At 54.8% G+C, this 17,141-nt stretch overlaps 1 protein-coding gene across 3 annotated transcripts; it reads right to left on the bottom strand.

Moving 5' to 3' along the window:
• Positions 1 to 370: 370 nt before the first annotated feature.
• Positions 371 to 14,084, bottom strand: STAC2 (SH3 and cysteine rich domain 2). Of its 3 annotated transcripts, XM_079132047.1 has the most exons (11): positions 13,611 to 14,084; positions 6,730 to 7,036; positions 6,151 to 6,248; positions 5,894 to 5,984; positions 4,626 to 4,738; positions 4,458 to 4,530; positions 4,300 to 4,361; positions 3,913 to 4,010; positions 3,200 to 3,251; positions 2,746 to 2,883; positions 371 to 2,173 (listed from the first exon to the last, which is right to left on the bottom strand). In XM_079132047.1, the coding sequence occupies exons 1-11, from the start codon at positions 13,698 to 13,700 to the stop codon at positions 2,069 to 2,071; spliced, it is 1,227 nt and encodes a 408-aa protein (XP_078988173.1). In that variant the 5' UTR covers positions 13,701 to 14,084; the 3' UTR covers positions 371 to 2,068. The 3 variants fall into 3 exon arrangements, 2 of the variants coding, with proteins under 2 accessions (XP_078988173.1, XP_078988174.1); XR_013762593.1 differs by lacking the exon at positions 3,200 to 3,251; XM_079132048.1 differs by lacking the exon at positions 13,611 to 14,084 and having other exon boundaries at positions 6,932 to 7,030.
• Between the last annotated feature and the right edge of the window lie 3,057 nt (positions 14,085 to 17,141).

Here is a 17,141-nt window from a genome sequence, read left to right as displayed (position 1 = left end):
TCTCTGAGTGGGAAGCGCATCCTGGAGGTCCTGATGGTCCTGACGCGGCGAGGTGTACTTCTGCCCCTGCGCGACTCAGGTGCGCAGCTAACCGGAAGGTGACCACGCCCCACCCTCTCCCTCCAGCTTGCCCAAACCTCAGTTTCTCCCCTCCTCCGGCCCCTTCCGCATCCTTTTCTTCTTTCGGCTCTCCCAGACCCGCCCTTTTGGGGCTGTCTGCGCGCAGGGAAGCGAGGAGGCCTGGCTCTGCCCTGTTAGTGCCAGCCCCAACGCCCTCCGCTCAGAGGCCGAGGACTTCTTCCACCTTCAGGTCCCACCCCAACTCCCTGTCCCTTTCCTTTCTGTCTCAATCAGACACCCAGAGCAGACAGGCTGGGACAAGAAACATTTACTTAGGGCCCTGGGGCTCAGCAATGCCCCAGCAGACCCATCATGCAGCCTCGTGTACAGTGGGCATCGGGCCCGCCCCTGGGGTACTGCTGGGGGGGGCCTCGTGGCAGCAAACAGGGCAGTGTGGCTTGAGCCCCCTCTGCAGGGGGAAGAGTGGGACAGGGTCCACTGGGTAGGAAAATCTGTGTCCCTCTCACTGCATGGAGAGTGTGACTGTGCCCAGGATGGGGGGTGGCATTGGCTGGGGCAACCAAGGACACAAGAGGAGGCTCTGAGCTTGGGGGAAGGGGCTGGCACCAGAAAAAAAACAACAACAAAAAAAAAAAAAAAAAAAAACAGCCTGCAAAGGGGAGATCCTCTGTATATGCCGGGTCCATCCCAGGGGTTCCTACTCCCTTCCTTTCCTGGTGGCCAAACAGGACCTTTTTTTTTTTTTTTTTTTTTTTTTTTTGGTACCAGGGATTGAACTCAGGGGCACTCGACCACTGAGCCACATTCCAGCCTTATTTTGTATTTTACTTAGAGACAGGATCTTACTGAGTTGCTTAGCACCTCACTTTTGCAGAGGCTGGCTTTGAACTCATGATCCTCCTGCCTCAGCTTCCCAAGCCACTGGGATTACAGGCGTGCCCCACCTCACCCAGTCAAGACAGTCTTTCTTGTCTATCTCTTAACCTTTCTTCCTCCTAGGGTTCTGTGTCTAAGACAAGGGAGCAGACACAGGCAGAAAAGGGACTTCTAAAACACCAGCCCCGTGCCCTGCAAAGCCTTAGGGAAAGGGGGTAAGGAAGGTCAGCCCTGAGGGTGGGGCTCCTGCAGGAACGGGAACTGACAATCCCAGGTTTCTCTGACTGGTGACTGGGGCTTTTGGAGTCCTGTCAGTGAAGTGGGGTGTATTGACCAAGCATGAGCCAGTCTTGTTCTCAGTTGTTTTTGTGTCCAGACTGCTCTTGGGCACCCTCTTCCTGTAGACATATGTAGGCTGAGGCGACTTTGTGGTGATTGTCCTACTTGAGGGGACAGTCTCAGATTTGTCACACACTTCCTAGACCTCAGCCCTCCCCCACTCTGTTGCTTGGGTTTCAAGTAATGGGAGAAATTCCTGCAGAACTTTCCTGAGAATTGACTGAGTGACAGTTGGCAAGACTAAGAAGTGGACTCAGGGCCCTCCCATGGCCCTGGATCCCCTCTCAACCCAGATAGAGGGCTGAGGGATCCAGAAAAATCCCTTCCTGAGGCCCCACCCCACTGGCAAAGGGGCAGACACAACATAGACCCAAGCAAAGACTCCGTGAGCAGAGGGGGGTCTGGCATGCAAAGGCGGTGTAGGCAAGTGGAGACTCCCTGGAGATGCAGCAGGGGATTCCCCAGGGACCTTCCCCAGGGCAAGACTCAGTGTGGCAACTGGACTGGGGGTACCAGGGCACTGGGTGGACCTACCTGCAGCTTCCTCATTTCTTCCCACTTTCTCCTCCCCACTCCCAAGTCCAGGAAGATCAACCCACTCAGGGCACCCCACCCAAGATATAAAACCCTCCTCAGTGTAGAAGGCTCCTAAGCTGTGGTGGGTGGAGCCTAGGAGAGGGACAGAGGGAGAAAGGATGTGGCCAGGGCACCTGCTCCCCTCCCCAGCCAGAAGCAAGGGCCAGGGGTGACATCTGGGTTCTCTTGGCTCCTGTCAGATCTCGGTCAAGGCATCAGCTGGCACCAAGCCCCGCTTCTTGCCGCTGCTGACGCGGATGAAGCCATCAGCATCCTTGCTTCTGCCCACACCCACACAGATCTGAGCGGGAGACACAGAGCTGAGGCCTGGCACCACCTGCAGCCCTGTCCCCAGTCCTGCTGATGTCCCCAGGGGACCCACCCGGGGGGATGATGGGACTAGTGTCAGATGTGGATGAAGCCTGAGCTGAGCTGATGGGAGCAGATCCCATGAGGGTACAGGCTTAGCTGCAAGATCAGGACCCAGAGGATACCAGGCAGCACTTCCACACTGACCCTGGAGATCAGTTGGTCCAGTGCCCCATTCCACCACCATTTCACAGAAGAGGTAATCAAGGTTACCCAGCAAGCCAGAGGCTGTCAGCATTCAAACCTGAGCCTCTGGACTTCTAGTCCAGTGCTCCTGCATTATCCCAACTGCCTCTAATGTCATTCAGGCCCCTGCCTCTGTTGGCCACCAGCCCGAATTCCACAACAGAGGATGATGGGAAGACCTTGCCACCCCTTCACGTCTAACCTGCTTTCCCTCCTGCTGCCAGGCTGCAAGCATCCTCCTCCAGGGCACTCAGCCCTGCCCTGTCACCTCTCTCCCACACTCCCTGCAGGGCCCAGGTCAGGACCCCAGAGGCTCACCTGGTTCTCCTTGAGGCTCATGTAACCCTGTTCCTTGTTCCCAGAGAAGGGCTGGCAGCAACGCCAAACATTCTCGCCTGGCCTCACCCGCTGCACAAAATTGGCTGGGAAGAAGCCAACCCGGTCACCAATCTTGCCCTGTGGATGAGGTTGGCATTGAGCCCCAGCACAAGCCCCGACTCAAACTGATTTCTCCAGACCCAGTTCCCACTCAGAGCTAGTGCCATCACCCTCCAGATCTGGGGCTCTCTTTTTATTCCAACCCCCAGCTGCATGGCTTCTGGGCCTGGAAGGGCATGAGGTAGGCGGAGGGACAAAGCTGAAGAGGAGAGGGTCAAACTCATGGCAAGGCCCAAAGTTTGGTCCTGGGCTTGGCTTGGGTCAGTGATTGGAGGAAGGGAGGTCTTCCCAGTGAGGATGAGGGCTCCCTCCATGCCCCACCCTGCCAAGTCACCTTCCACCAGTCCTCATTAGAGTCATCCACCAGCATGATGCGATCTCCAGGCCTGAGGAGGAGAGACTGGGGCAGCACATGGGGTGCCTGGACACCCTGCACGTCCATCTCAACTGAGAACAGTTTTTGGTTTTTTTTTTTTTTTTTTTTCAGTGCTGGGGATTGAACCCAGGGCCTTGTACTTGCAAGGCAAGCACTCTGCCAACTGAGCTATCTCCCCAGCACCAGCTTTTTTGTTTTTTATTTTTCCTTTGGAACCAGGGATTGAACCCAGGGGTGCTTAACCACCAAGCCACATCCCCAGCCTGTTTCTTAAATATTTTATTTAGAGACAGGGTCTCACTAAGTTGCTGAGAATGGTCTTGAACTTGGAATCCTCCTGTCTCAGCCTCCCGAGCCGCTGGGATTACAAGTGTGCACCATGCCTGGCTTAAGAGCGGCTTTTGATACCCTCAGAGGACACTGTAACCTGGTACAGCAGGCTCTCTCCAAGACAGCCCAGAACGGGGGCAGGAGACAGGACATTGCACCAATCACTCTTGGACCCCAGGTAGCTTCAGTTCCTGTCTGGGCTCAACAGCCTCAAGTATACAAGGAGAAGGTTCTTGAAGGTCCCCCTCATCCTTGTGTTCCAGGCTCAGCGAGGTGGGGAGCGGTCCTGAGACGGGAGCCCTGCCTCTGCCCAGTAGGGCTGGACCACAGAGAGGACTTACTGCAGAGCCAGGTCATTGTTCTCCTGGGGCAGAAACTTGTAGAGTGCAACATAGGAGTGCATGGCCCCCACATCCTTCCGCAGGGGGACCTTGGGGGCCTGTGGGAAAAGCTCCGGGTCAGCGATGGGTGGGCGACACCCTTGCTTCCCCCACTCCCCACTTACTCTGGGGACTGTGATATGCGACCCAGTGGGTCCTGGGTCAGTGATCAGGAGAAGATCCTCCTGCCTGCTCTGCAGGCAGTCCCCCTGCCTCTGTGCCTTTCCTCCTGACACTGCCTGATCCTGGGGACTGAGGACAAGTGCGGGAGTAGTGACTCCCCCACTCACCCTGTTCCCACCCACCTGTGGACCAAAGCCAAGGAGGCGCCATGCAGCATGAGCTCACCTGCTGTCCAGGGCTCCTGTCCTCTGGTCCTGACCCTTCATTCTCCGCTGGGGCTGTGAATACTGGAGATGCCAGGGTGGGCCCGGGTGTGAGGTGTCTGCAGCGGCCCCCCCCCATTGCACCCACTCCTGCCCTGGTTCCTTCCCACCCTCACTCACCACTGTCACCAGGCCCCTCCTCTGAGCTGCGGATGCTGCCTTCCCCATCTTCAGTCAGTTCATCCCTCTCACTCTAGGGACAGGGAAAGGGGTGGGCTCAGTCCCTGGGCCCACTGTCACACTCAGACGCCCCTTCCCCTGAGGCTCCCCTTGAGCACACAGCATTACCAAGCTCCGTGTGGGGGACTCGGACGTGCTGCTGAAGCTGGAGCGGTTCATCAGTGCCAGGGAGGTGCCATAGCGCAGGGTCTCGTACACCGGGTCCACCTTCCCACTGGTCCCTGCCAAGCATCCACCCTCAAGGCCTGGCATCCAGCTCATGGCCTTGCTCTGTCCTGCAGCCTGCCTCTCCAGCCCTGGCTGCCTGGCCGGGACTAGCCACTCAGCATGCTCCAGGCTGAGCTCCCTTCTTCCCCTCACCTGCCCCTTCCTGGCCTTTGCCATCCCAGGGGCAGCTACCACGGTTATCCCATGGTGTCTTCCCGTGGGTCCATGCAGACATCTGGACTTTCCTTGATTGTTCACAGACCTTGCAGCCCTGCAGTCACTTCACACCTCATGCCACCTCCCAGCATCCCTAGCATCTGACCATGTCTCTCCATCTCTACTGCCTGCAGCCTGGTTCAGACTACTAAACTCCTGGCAATTGTCTCGGCCTCCCGCTTCCGCCCCAGCCCCTCCAACCCTTACAGCAGCCAGAAAGTTCCTGAAAAAAAATAGTTAATTATTTCTCTTAGAGGAAATCCAAAAGACTACTCTAAATTGGACTTCAAGGCCCGGAACCCATAGTCTCATTAGAGTCCAGTCTTCTGCTCTCACTCCTGGCCCCCGTTACCTTGTCTTGGTTTTGGCTTTTTTTTTTTTTTTTTCTTTTTTTCTTTTAGCAGTGCTGTGCATCAAAACCCAGGACCTCATACATGCTGGGCAGGCAAGTGTTCTACCACTAAGATACATTTCCCGCTCTTTTTATTTTTTCTTTTCAGATAGGGTCTAGTTAAGTTGCCAAGACTGGCCTTGAATTTGTTATCCTCCTGCCTCCAGAGTTGCTGGGATTACAAGCCTGCACCACTGCACTGGCTCCTATCCTTCTTGTTTAAGATACTCAATCACCCAAGTGGGAACTGATTAATGATTTGTGAGACTGTCTATTTAATTTCTATCTCTCTCCTTTGTTAGACCATAAACCCTATCTTTTCCAGTGCTGTGTCTCATGTCTAACACAGTGCCTGGTACTTAATAGTTGCTCAATAAAGTGACTGAAGGCTAGATGAATGAATGAATGAAGCCTACATCAGGACAAGAACATCTAGAGAAGGAAGTGGTAAGAGTGCCAAGAATTGGCAGTGCCAATGTGACTCAGGTGCCCGTCTGAGAGATGTGTGGATTTGTCATCACACCACTAGAGGCAGGGGCCATGGGATGGAAGGGACACTCACCAGTGGGTGGGGACTCTCTGCTCATGGCACAAGCTGGTGGTGGCTCATGCACCAGGAGTGGGGAGCTGAAGTTGCGCCGGAAGGAGGTGGACTGTGCCAAGAGGAGGCAGAGAAAAGGTATGGGAAGGTTACAGCCCATGGAGAACTTGGCCCTTCCTGAGCCCAGGGACCCTTCCACAGAAGGAAGCAGCCTTGAGGGGTTCATTCACCCACCCTGCAGGGCAGTCCCAGGGGCACCACACATGATCCCCACTCACCGTCTTGCCTGGGCATTGCTGGTGGGAGATCTCCTCAGAGCACCAGAGGTGGACGCTGACTTTGCACATCTTACATCGCAAGGCCTGCTTAGAGTTTCCTAGGAAGAATTTGGGTTCAGCAAGGGAAGTTGGTCAAGAGGTGACATTCCCATGGACAAGGGGGCAGGGCATGGGGAGCAGCCACAGGGCGCAGCATCTGGGGTGTAGAGTGGCACTGGAGTGGAGGTGTCAGTGAAGACAGTACCCGACCAACCCCACCACACGGATTTTGGGGCCTCTGGAAGCTAGAAGAGATGGTTATTTCAGTTACTCTTTTTGTACCTGGATGTGTATGTGTGTGTGTGTGGGGGGGGCGGTGTGTGTGTACCTGGGGATGGAACCCAGGGCCCCCTGTCTTGTAGGGAGCTCTCCACCACTGAGCTAAAGCCCTGTCCCTGGGGATGCTTACATCTGCCCAGGGAGAGGCATTAGTATACAGGAGTCCCGCACAGCTGGAGCACACCAGCAGGCAGTTCCATGGCCCACTCCCCTAAGCCCACCCAGCCCCTCCCCCATCGGCTTCAGGGCCCAGGCACCTACCCACGATGAGCTGATGGCACAGCTCACAAGGGCTGGCTCGCTTGAAGACATGCTCCTGGAAGCTGTGCAGCCTCACTGGTTTGAGTGCTGCCAGGGGGCGTGGGATTTGGCACGGGGAGGGTGCTGGGGTGGGCAGGCCCCTGTCGGTGGATGCAGGTGGTGGGGAAGGAGGGGGTAGTGGGGTTGGGGGTGTCAGCAGCACCTCAGTCGGGCACTTGAGCTCGGAACCGGAGCGCAGAAAGAAGTTCTCCACGCTCTTACTTCGGAGGATGGTCTTGAGGGAGAGCGAGCGCTTGAACCGCTGGAGCTGGGAAAGAGGAAGCTGTGGGTGGGAGGCTGGAGGAGGCAGCCCCTGCTAGGGTCCCTTTCAGGGTGTCTCCTGCTGCAGCAGTGGAGGCTGAGGGCCAGGGATGGAAAACAAGCACTAAGAGAGGCTCCTGAGCTCCAGTCCTCCTCAGGAGCCAGACAGGGTCCTCTATGAAGCTTTATGGGAGTTCTGGCGGAGCAGGTATATAATCAGGAACAGTGGTAGATGATCAGATGGCCAGGGAGTCACTGCTGGTCTCCCCAACTGAGGCTAGTCCATAAGGCTGGCCCAGTATTGCCATATTTTCCACTTTTTGGGAAAAACCTAGGCTGTCATGTGAAATTGGACAGAAATGATTTGAAAGAGTTTTCCGTTTTTCTTTTCATCGTTCTTTTTAATAGTCACAATATTTTATCACATGGATGTACCCTTTACTCCGGTTAAAAAACAAAAACAAAACCAAGAAACTCTTTGGGGGTCAAGCAAAATACACAGGTTCCTCAGTTTTCCACCTGTGTTCTCCAGCAGGCTGAGGAGAGGAGAGACTGATTCTCCCTTGAACACATCTCTTCAGCCAATTCCTCAGCCACCCCATCCCTGCCTCAGTCCTGGCTCAGTTCAGACTGGGAAGGTACAACTCTAGTCTGGCTCAGGACCTCAGCACTCCGCCTTGTGTCCACCCATACCCCACTCAGTACAGGGAATCCTTGACCCTGACAAAGACTGTCCATGGCCCCTCAGGGCGGTCCAAAGCCTTCACCATGAGACTGTCCTGCAACTTGGGCAAACCCATCCTTCCCACCCATGCCTTCCAGCTGCAGCCCAGGTGTACAAGGATTCTCAAACTCATCCATGCTTTAGGCCTCAGGACTTTGATGTATTTGTCATCTTCTCTGCCTTATCCAGTTAACACCCTCTTTATTTTTTCAAAACCCTTCCAAGGCCGCTTGTCCTCCTGGGGAAGCCAGATCTGCAGGAATTGCATTCCCACTGCACCTGCGACAGTACGGACACATCACAGCTCTGGTCAGGTTGCTGTCACCTAGTTCTCACCCCCTCAGGGGTCAAGCCCTTGAGGGCAGGCACTGTCACCTCGAATGCCCCCGCAGGGCCTCATCACATAGTGGGTGGTCAGCCAGTGTGCCTCATTTGAATACATGATGAGCAAGTGACTGGGATCTTTTTTTTTTTTTTTTTGGTGGTGCTGGGGATTTGAACCCAGGGCCTTGTGCTTGCAAGGCAAGCACTCTACCAACTGAGCTATATCCCCAGCAGCCCGTGACTGGGATCTTAAGTGGAGCCCATGTTTGTAGTGCAGGGTCCATTCTGCAGTGAGGCCAGAGTTCCTTCCCCTGCTCAACAGAACACACCTTCATTGCGTCTGCCCAGAGCAAGATCTGGAGACCTCTCTACCCAAAGCCTTGCCTGCTCCCATCCTGTTGAAAGCCACCTTACCACTGCCCAATCCTTTCCACCAGCAATGAAAAAGGGGGCCATAGGCCTGACTCCAGACAGGAAGACTTGGCCAGGGTTCCCAGCTGGCATGCCAGGCAGCCTGTGTGCTGTGGCTGCCTGCCTGCCTGGCAACTGTGCCAAAGGGATGGAAGTGATGGCCCCTCCATCCTCCAGGAGGCCAGCCCGCAGCAAGACAGAGTGGGAAGCAGAGGGAGATGTTTGGGCACAAGGCTGGTCCTGGTGTGCCAGCTGGGAGTCCAGAGCCCAGGGATGTCTGGCACACTGAATTGCTTAGCTCCTTCCAAACCTAACTTCCTGGACAGCACTGTGGACTTCTTTGTGCATCTATGAGAAGTTCGGCCCCAGGCCCCTGGTGCCTGGGCATTGGAGCAGAGGTGGAAGGCCAGAGAGATAATGAATTAGAATACAATACACAGCCTAGGTCAGGTTGTGGGCCATCCGGGTCTAAGTGTGGCTCTGTTGGCCCTGATGGGCCTCAAGAAGCAGATGAAGCTTCTACTGTTCTGTCCAGGGACCTCAGGCATAGAATACATGGAGGCAAAACTAGGAGATGTGCTGGGAATAAAACAAAACTAGAGCTGGGCGTGGCACATGCCCATAGTACCAGCAGCTCCGGAGGCTGCGGCAGGAGGAGTGCAAGTTCAAAGCCAGCCTCAGCAGCTTAGTGAAACCCTGTCTCAAAATAAAAAAAGGAAAAGGGCTGCAGATGGGGGTCAGTGGCTAAGTGCTGCTGGGTTCAATCCCTGGTACCAGGGGAAAAAAAATCGACACCTGCTGCCTGAAGGCAGTCACTTTACTTCCTTTCTCTGAGCCTCAGTTTCTTCCCAACCAAGAGGAGACTAGACACACTTTGGGCAATACAAAATTCAGGGGCCAAACCAACCCACTGACCCAGAAACTTGCCTACAAGGGGCTGCTACTCTCGGATCACTGGAATCAAGGTAGCACTTATTTATGCAGCATCTCATTAATCCTGATGCTACCCTCTGAGGTAGTGACAATTTTTGTCCCTCTTTCAGATAAGGAACTAAGGCTCAATGGGGTTAAATCACTTGCCTGTAAGTCCTCACCTGGTGAGTAGCAGAGTCAGGACCTAACCGTGGCTCTGTGCAGAGCCCTAGTGCCCAGGAGCATCCTGCTTCTCTGGGTCCTACCTTGGCTCCCAAACCTGCCCTCAGCTGTGCGATGGGCTTATCCACCAGGTCAACTAAGGAATTTAGGGGTAGATGGGACCTGAAGACCTAGCTACCTAGAGCAGTCCCCACCCATCATACTGTAATGCTCTGGCCACATCCTGTCTGAACACTGTCTCACTGTTGGTCACCTCCTGGGATAGGAAGTACAACCTCTCTTGGGACAGTTGCTCCATCTTTGGGCAGCTGCAATCACTGGAAAGTGCTTCCCTATATAGAGCTGAAACCTGCTCCCTGTAACTTCTGCCTATCAGCCCTTTCTCCTTCCTTGGCTCCAGCAAGAGCTACTCCCTTTTAGATACATAAGCCCTTACGATACATGAAGTCATCGATCATTTTCCCCTTCTCAAAACCGTGAGCCTGTGGGGTGAGATTTCAAGTTCCCACTCTCCTGCCTGTGTCCTTTCCTGATACTCCCCACTCCAGTCTCAGTGCCAACAGTCACCTCTGCAGGGTACCAGGGGCCTCTGGAACACAATGTTCCCCAGCACTAGGGCAGCCTGGACTTTGCCACTGACTCCCTGACACCATTGTAGGCCACAGATCCCAGGAGGGTAGAGAAGTAGGAAGGAACAACATGCCACCTGGGGTGGTTGGCAGGTGCCAAAGGCTGTGACCAGAGGGCAAGATGGAGACACCTTTGCCAAATGGCTTGATGCCCATCTACTCCAGACATTTGGCTTGGCTACTCAGACCTCATTTTGACTTTACTAGACCAGGTGATCCCGCTCCTGGGACTCCCAGCTTCTGCAAGAACCTTGCCCCATCTTCCCATCAGCAATTTCTCCCCACTCTGGCACTGGGGATTGAAGCTAGGGATGCTCTACCACCAAGTCCCATCCCTAGATCTTTTTTTTTTTTTTTTTTTTTTTTTTTTTTTTTTTTTTTTTTTGCAGTACCAGGGATTGAATCCAGGCCCTCGTGCTTACAAGATTGAACCCAGGGCCTTGTGCTTACAAGGCAAGCACTCTACTAACTGAGCTATCTCCCCAGCCCCCTAGCTCTTTTTGAGACAAGGTCTCATTAAGTTACTGAGGCTGGCCTAAAATTTGTGATCCTCCTGCCTCAGCCTTCCAAGTTCCCAGGACTATAGGTAAGTGTCACCATGCCTGCCTCCCAATAGCTATCTTTTTTTGTGGTTTCACTGCCCTGGGACCCATTCCTCAGCATGCGGAAAGTTGCCACGTACCCTGGCAAGTCGGACCACCCAGATTCTATTTTCACTCAGTGCATCTGGACTTGTCTGGCTTGGAGTCTGAATTATAAGATCTGTTCTTCTGAACCCCCTCCCAGAGTCATGGCCTGACCTGCCTCTTTCCTTCCCCACCTGACCCCTTCCTTGAGGCCCCTTCTTTCCTCAATTTCTCACAGCATTTCCTGAAAAGGTAGGCAGGTAGCTGGCAGTGGGTGATGGTAGACACGGAACAAGCTGGTTCAGATGGCAGAGCTGGCACAGAGGGATCCTCCCAGGGATGGCACACCAAAGGGGGATGAATAGCAGACCTAGTGTGTCAGGGTGAGATGGGGTCCCAGAGAGGAGGTCAGCCCTTTAAGAGGCTCCCTGAATAGGTACAGGGCTGAGACTCAGGCTTCGGGTAAACAGAAGGTTGGACTCCACTGGCAAGAAATGTCCAGGGGGCACCAGACTGATGAGAAAGCCTGGAATGTTGGCTTCGCTGCCTGAAGAGTACCAGGTCCCCTGTTGTACCTGCCTCACACTGAATTGGGTGGGCTGCTGCCAGCTCCCTTTTCTTCCATCTCCCCATCTCCACAGTCTCAAAACACAAACTTCTTTGCGTCAGGTGAGCTAGGGGTTGAAGAGAGGTTGCAAGGTCCCTGAGTTCTCTCTCTGCCATGTGGAAGAGCCCCTGATCCCTCACAGCCCAGCTGTTGCCACTTCTGAGCCCTTCTTAAGGCTGAATAGGGGAAAAGATCAGGGCTTCAATTGAACTGGCACAGAAAAGCCAGGTCAGATGCGGAATCTCTCTCCTCTGCCCCTTGGACCTCCCTGGCTCACACCCAGGGTGATGACATTGGAGGGTCCTTGGGCTGGGAGGCAGGGTGGTAGAGATCTGCCAGGCCCTAACCTCCCCCTCCTCACACAGCTGAGCTTGCAGCATGCTGGATTGCTGAGGCAGCACTGCCCAGGCTCGACCTGCCCTGGGGAGCTCCTGAGGTGGGGGTTGGACAGACAGGCCTTGGCATGGGAAGCCTTGGGAGGGAGGTCCCTGGGAAGCAAGCAGAGGACCATTTATGTCTGCCAGGGTGATTAGAGGGCAGCTGAGTAGGTCGGGGAGTTGGAACTCAGGTGGGGCTCTGACCTGGGACTCAGCCTAACAGAAGCTGGCACAAATATTCCAAGAAACATTCTCCCACCCCGCCACCTCATTCCTTTCCCTGGATAGACTTAGATTTCAAAGGCAGACTTAACTTTGTGGTCCCAGAGGCAAGAGGCTCATTTTCAGGAGGCAGGAGAAGGTCAGGTGTGCATCTGAACATTTGGCTATGGATACCCCTTGGGTCCCCTAGTCCAGGGATGGGGAGCTACCTGGGGTACCTCAGTGAGACTCCACCCTATTCACCATCATCCCTTCACTCTCTTGATGACTTTGACCTTGAATTAACCTCCTATTCTGAGGGGTGGTCAAGATGGGGTGAGGAGGAAGAGGGACAGTGGGAAGAGTCACAGATTAGCTAGTGATATCAGGAAGCCCAAGACCCACCCATTTCTGGTCTTCACTGTACCCCTTCTCCTCAGGTAACCAGAGCAGGATGGAAACAAAACACCAGGTGCAAGGGAGAGGGAATGAGGCCTTGACCTGAAGTCTGGGGAGGGACAGGGGGCACCCTGGGCACAGCGCCTGGCTCCCTCCCCATCCCCAGGCCCGCTCAGGTTGCTTCCTGCAGAATTTCTTGAGCACCTAGAATTTGGGGAGGGAGCAGACAGATTAGAGGTGAGGAGGTTGAAAGTGAGGGATGGCCTTCCCCCACCCCTTTGAGTGCCAGGAATCTGGGCTCCGCCTGCCTTCACTGGGGAATAATTTATTCATTGTGACTCTCGCAGGAGTAACAATCATACACAATTAGGGTTAATTATGACATTCATTAATTACAAAGACTTCTTTTGCTTCAGCCCGCCCCCATCCCTTAGGCCCAGTCCCGGGGTGGGAGGTGAGGTTGCTTCTCTTGCAGTTCCTGGAGACGCGACATTCAGGGGGGTCCTGTCTGCAATGGACATCTGAGCTGCCGCAGCCCCCAGCGCGGTCTCGGAAGATGCGCATCCCGGGTTGCGGTCTCTGGTCCCCGAGTCTAACCCGGCTGGGAGAGGGGAATGAATGCAAGATTGCTGTGGGGCAGAGAGAGACGCCCAGAGACTCATATAAACCCGTAGAGGGACACCGAGAAAAACCGGGAGATTCGCACCGAGACGACACCAATATACACACAGACAGTTGTAGAGATATTTCAGAGAGATACGGGCAAAGAGAGACAAGACTGAACTGCAGACAGACCTGGCCGCCACGGGAGGGGGTGCGCCTCGCACGCACACACGCGCGCGCACACTGGCCGCACGGCTACACACCGCTACACACTCCCTGCGCCTTCGCTGCGCCGATTCCCTCCAACAATGCCGAGTTACAACCTCCCAGGAGCTAGCGAGAGCGCGGCCGCTCATCTCGAGCGCACTGGCGCGTCCTGGTCGTGTGACTGGGGACTCCTTGAGTCCCCTCTTCTCAAACCCACTCCTCCCCGCGTGTGGCGGCGTGCAGTCTTAGGATCACGCGGGCCAGGGTAGCTACGTTGACCCCAAAGCGCCCGAACCCACGGAGAGGAGCGCGCGGTGAGGAGGGCGCCCGGGCTAGGGGTACCGCGGCGGGGTCCAGGCCTCGCGCCCCCTGAATTACCTTGGTTTCCTGGAGGGTGGAGACGGTTCCCGCAGGGGTGTGGGTGGCCGCGTCATCCGGCTCGTTCTCCTTCTCGCTCATTTCGGTCATGGTTAGGGGACAGGGGCAGAGAGGGTGCTGAGACCCGACGGCAGGCCAGCCGGGCGTAGGCTGTGGGTGGCAGGCGTCTCTCTGGGACTCTGAAGCCCTTCTCCAGAGACTGTCCCCCAATGAACCCCGGGAAAAACCCTCCCAGGCAAAGCAGCCCCCCACCCCCGGGCGCGGACGGAGAAAGTTGCCGGGGCGGCGGGGGAGGGGGAGGCAGTTACACCCAGCAGAGGAAGCGGGACGACCCCAGTGGCGAGGACCGAGGGTCTGCAGAGGATGCTGCTCGCAGCGAAGGGAGGAGGGAAGTGGGGATGCAAGAATGAGTCGAACGAGGGAGAGATGGAGCTGTCCGAGTCCGGCCCGCTCCGCTGTCCTATGCGCCCGCCCCCCATCCCCCACCCCTCCCCCCGCCGGCCCCAGCCGGGCACCCGGAGGCCCCTCCGCCCAGTCCTCGCCTCCCAACTTTGATTTAGGAGGTCGCTTGGTCCCTCCCCCTTCTCTCCGCCACTCCCCCGCGCCGCTATGCAAATCAAGCTTCTCAGCTATTGGTTGCCTTGGTGGCCAGGAGGGCGAGCTGGGTGGAGTGTTGGGGGGGCTCGACACGATGGGGTGGAGCTTGACATCCTGGGGAGGGGCTTGAAGGGTAAAGAAGTACAGGAGGTAGTTTTACACTGAAAAACCTGGGATGGGGGCGTGACAAGATTGAAGGAAGTCTGGAATGATCATAGTAGTCTGGATGGGGTTGCAGAAATAGAAATGAGTTGGAGCTGCAGCAAGATGGCTGAGCATGAGATCGAAGTAAGGACTTCCTGATAGCGCAGATCAGAAGATGCACTGGTGAAGGAAGACTGAGGATCCGTCCTCCTCATTAACTGGGTCCCTCTCTCCCCTGGAGAGGCTGTTTTCAAATATACATACCCCTGGACCATGACTAGAGGTTTTCTGAAGCAGAGAAAAGACCGCTTAATGGGCCAAAAGCTAGGCCAGACAATCCTTGTGGATGGAGAGCTAGACAACTATAAGCCTTTCCAGTCTTGGTGTCTGGACTTCAGCAGGGAAGGGTTCTCTCAGTCCTCATACCTAAAGTCCCCAAACCTCTCTAAGGGGCATCCTCCTAAGATCCCACCAAGACTGGGGTTAGATCAGGAATAGGGACCATGGGGGAAGTGGTCTTCATTTTCCAAAGCATCCATTCCCTGCTTAGTCTGAAGATGTTTCCAGGGTACACTGATTCCCCGGGACGATCTTCCCAAGTACTCCCTCACCTCCAGCCCTGCTTTTATTCTGCCCCTTCCACTAATAGGTCCAGCTTCATCTCTTGGCCTGTCCAAGAGAGAGACAGTTGGTGTTGCAGGTATCCCTTCCCTCGGTGTGGGTGGAGAGGCTTCTGGGTTGAAGTCTGCCTCCCCTTCTGCCGAGGATGGCAAGAGGAGGGATAGTACTCAGTGGTCCTGCCTTTATACAACCCCTGAAGAACAGGTGCTGACTGCTTCTCCACCCTCAGTCATCCGCTTGATGACTGTCCTCTCAAGGATGAGCTCACCATTGGAGTATTGCTAAGGGTACTGCCTCTAGGAATAGAGGGGTTTTCGGTTTTTGTTTTTTTGTCTTTAGCATAAGTGGGACAAGGGCGGATGTGAGGGTTTGCGGCTATGGGGGATTGGTCCCCTCCCCCTTCAGATCCACCGCATCTGCAGACTCCCTCTGATTTTCACCTTCCCTGAAAGGAGCTGGGGTGGAGCCCATGAACCCTGAGCTCATTCCTCAAACCAGTCTCCCCAGAGGCCCACTCAGTACCAGCCTCCTAAGAATCTCACCCCTCCTTGCCCTGCTCAGGCCAGCCTGACTTCTCCTTCCTGGGCAGCTCAGCTTACAGTGCTTGGAGCACCTAAGATGGGGTCATCAGGCTGTGTCCCAGGCTGAAACAATCAGGGGCTTTTCTTGGTCTGGAGACTTCCTGTGGAGATACCCCTCTCCCCCATCCCAAAGAGATGGGGTTTGGGGTTCCTCTGGATCCAATCCCTGTAGAGTCACTGAGGGTGTGTGCTGAGGCAGGTAATAAAATCCTTTAGAGCCTTGATTCCTTTATCTGCAAGATGGTAGCTGCACCATTGTAACCTCGTTGCTGGAGCATGCTGGCAGCTTGCAGGATGGCACTCAGCCCAGCCAAGACAGCCACGGAGAGTTCTTTTTTTTTTTTTTTTTTTTCTTTTTCCTTCCCCCTTTTCTTTTGGGAAATTTGTACCTTCCCATTACTTTCTGTGAGGCAGGAAGAAGAAAAATGACTTCCTTCCCTCACTTTTCTTGACTATTTGGAACCTAGCATTCCATGGAAGAACCTATGGAGAAGAGGCTATCCATGGACAGAATTCCCAGGGGAACCAGGGGTAACAGCAACCAAAGAAAGCCAGGGAAGTTGGTGGGCCCTGGGTCCATCTGGTCTGAGCATTAGAAGTCTGAGGTGGGGCCAACATGGAGAAGGCAGGGGGCTGGATCCTATGACCTCTGGATGTCCTTCCTGGCTGCAGCCTTTGTGTTTCAGAGCAGTCTTTCATGAACTAAGTCTGAGTCATTGCTCTCAGTGCCGACGACTCCCACTGCAGTGGCTCAGAGATGGCAGCAGCAGTCTGGCCCGCTTCTCCTGGGGAGGGAGGACCCCGTCCTCTCTCAGGTTGGGAGGGTAGAAATGAGGTGTAGGCTAAGAGAGGACCAGGCACTCCACGAGGGGAAAGGGCAGTCACACTGCACAAGGGCTTGCTCAGAAATGGGCAAAGGACTATTTGCCTTTTACTAGGAGAGCTGAGCCAGTGAGAATGTTCACTGAGCTTGGGGTGCCAAGAGACAGAGGGATGGACCAGATGACCTCAAGGCTGAGTGGGGTGCAGTATCCCGCACAATGTCTTCACCTGAGTTCTTCACCTCTTTTTCCTATTTTATGACCTTGGGCAGAGTGTTCATCTCTGGAGGGACTTTGGTTTTCTTCTGTTCAGATTGGCAGAGCTGGATTAGAGTATGTGGAAATAAGAGGTGGATTAAAATAGGGGCAAAGCTGCACAGTGGCGTGGGCCTGTAGTCCCTGCTACTCTGGTGGCCCAGGCAGGAGAACTGCTTGAACCCAGGAGGTTTAAACCAGTCTGGACAACATAGTGAGACCCTGTTTCAAAAACAAAAACAAAAATGGGGTTGGGGGTGGGGGCTGGTGCACAGTGAAGCAGGCCTGTGATCCCAGTGACTTGGGAGGCTGAGAGAGGAGGATTGCAAGTTCAAAGCCAGACTCAGCAACTTAGTGAAAACCTAAGCAAATTAATGAGACCCTGTCTCAAAATAAATAAATAAAAAGGGCTGGAGATACAGCTCAGTGCTTAAGTGTCCCTGGGTTAAATCTCCAGTTCCAGAGGTGGGGGGGGGCAATAAGGGTATATCTCTTAGTGTTCTTTTGATATC

This window comes from Sciurus vulgaris, assembly GCF_902686455.1.
Source record: "Sciurus vulgaris genome assembly, chromosome: 3".
NCBI classification, from domain to species: Eukaryota; Metazoa; Chordata; class Mammalia; order Rodentia; family Sciuridae; genus Sciurus; species Sciurus vulgaris.
This window is presented reverse-complemented; position numbering and strand designations above follow the sequence as displayed.

Bases quoted from the DNA above. Each gene is read 5' to 3' on its own strand.
- STAC2 (XM_079132047.1), bottom strand. From the start codon at position 13,700: ATGACCGAAATGAGCGAGAAGGAGAACGAGCCGGATGACGCGGCCACC. The intron at 6,249-6,729 runs GTAGGTGCCTGG...AATTCTTCCTAG, and splicing joins GTGCCATCAGCTCATCGTGG to GAAACTCTAAGCAGGCCTTG. The intron at 4,531-4,625 runs GTAATGCTGTGT...CCCTGTCCCTAG, and splicing joins AGTCCCCCACACGGAGCTTG to AGTGAGAGGGATGAACTGAC.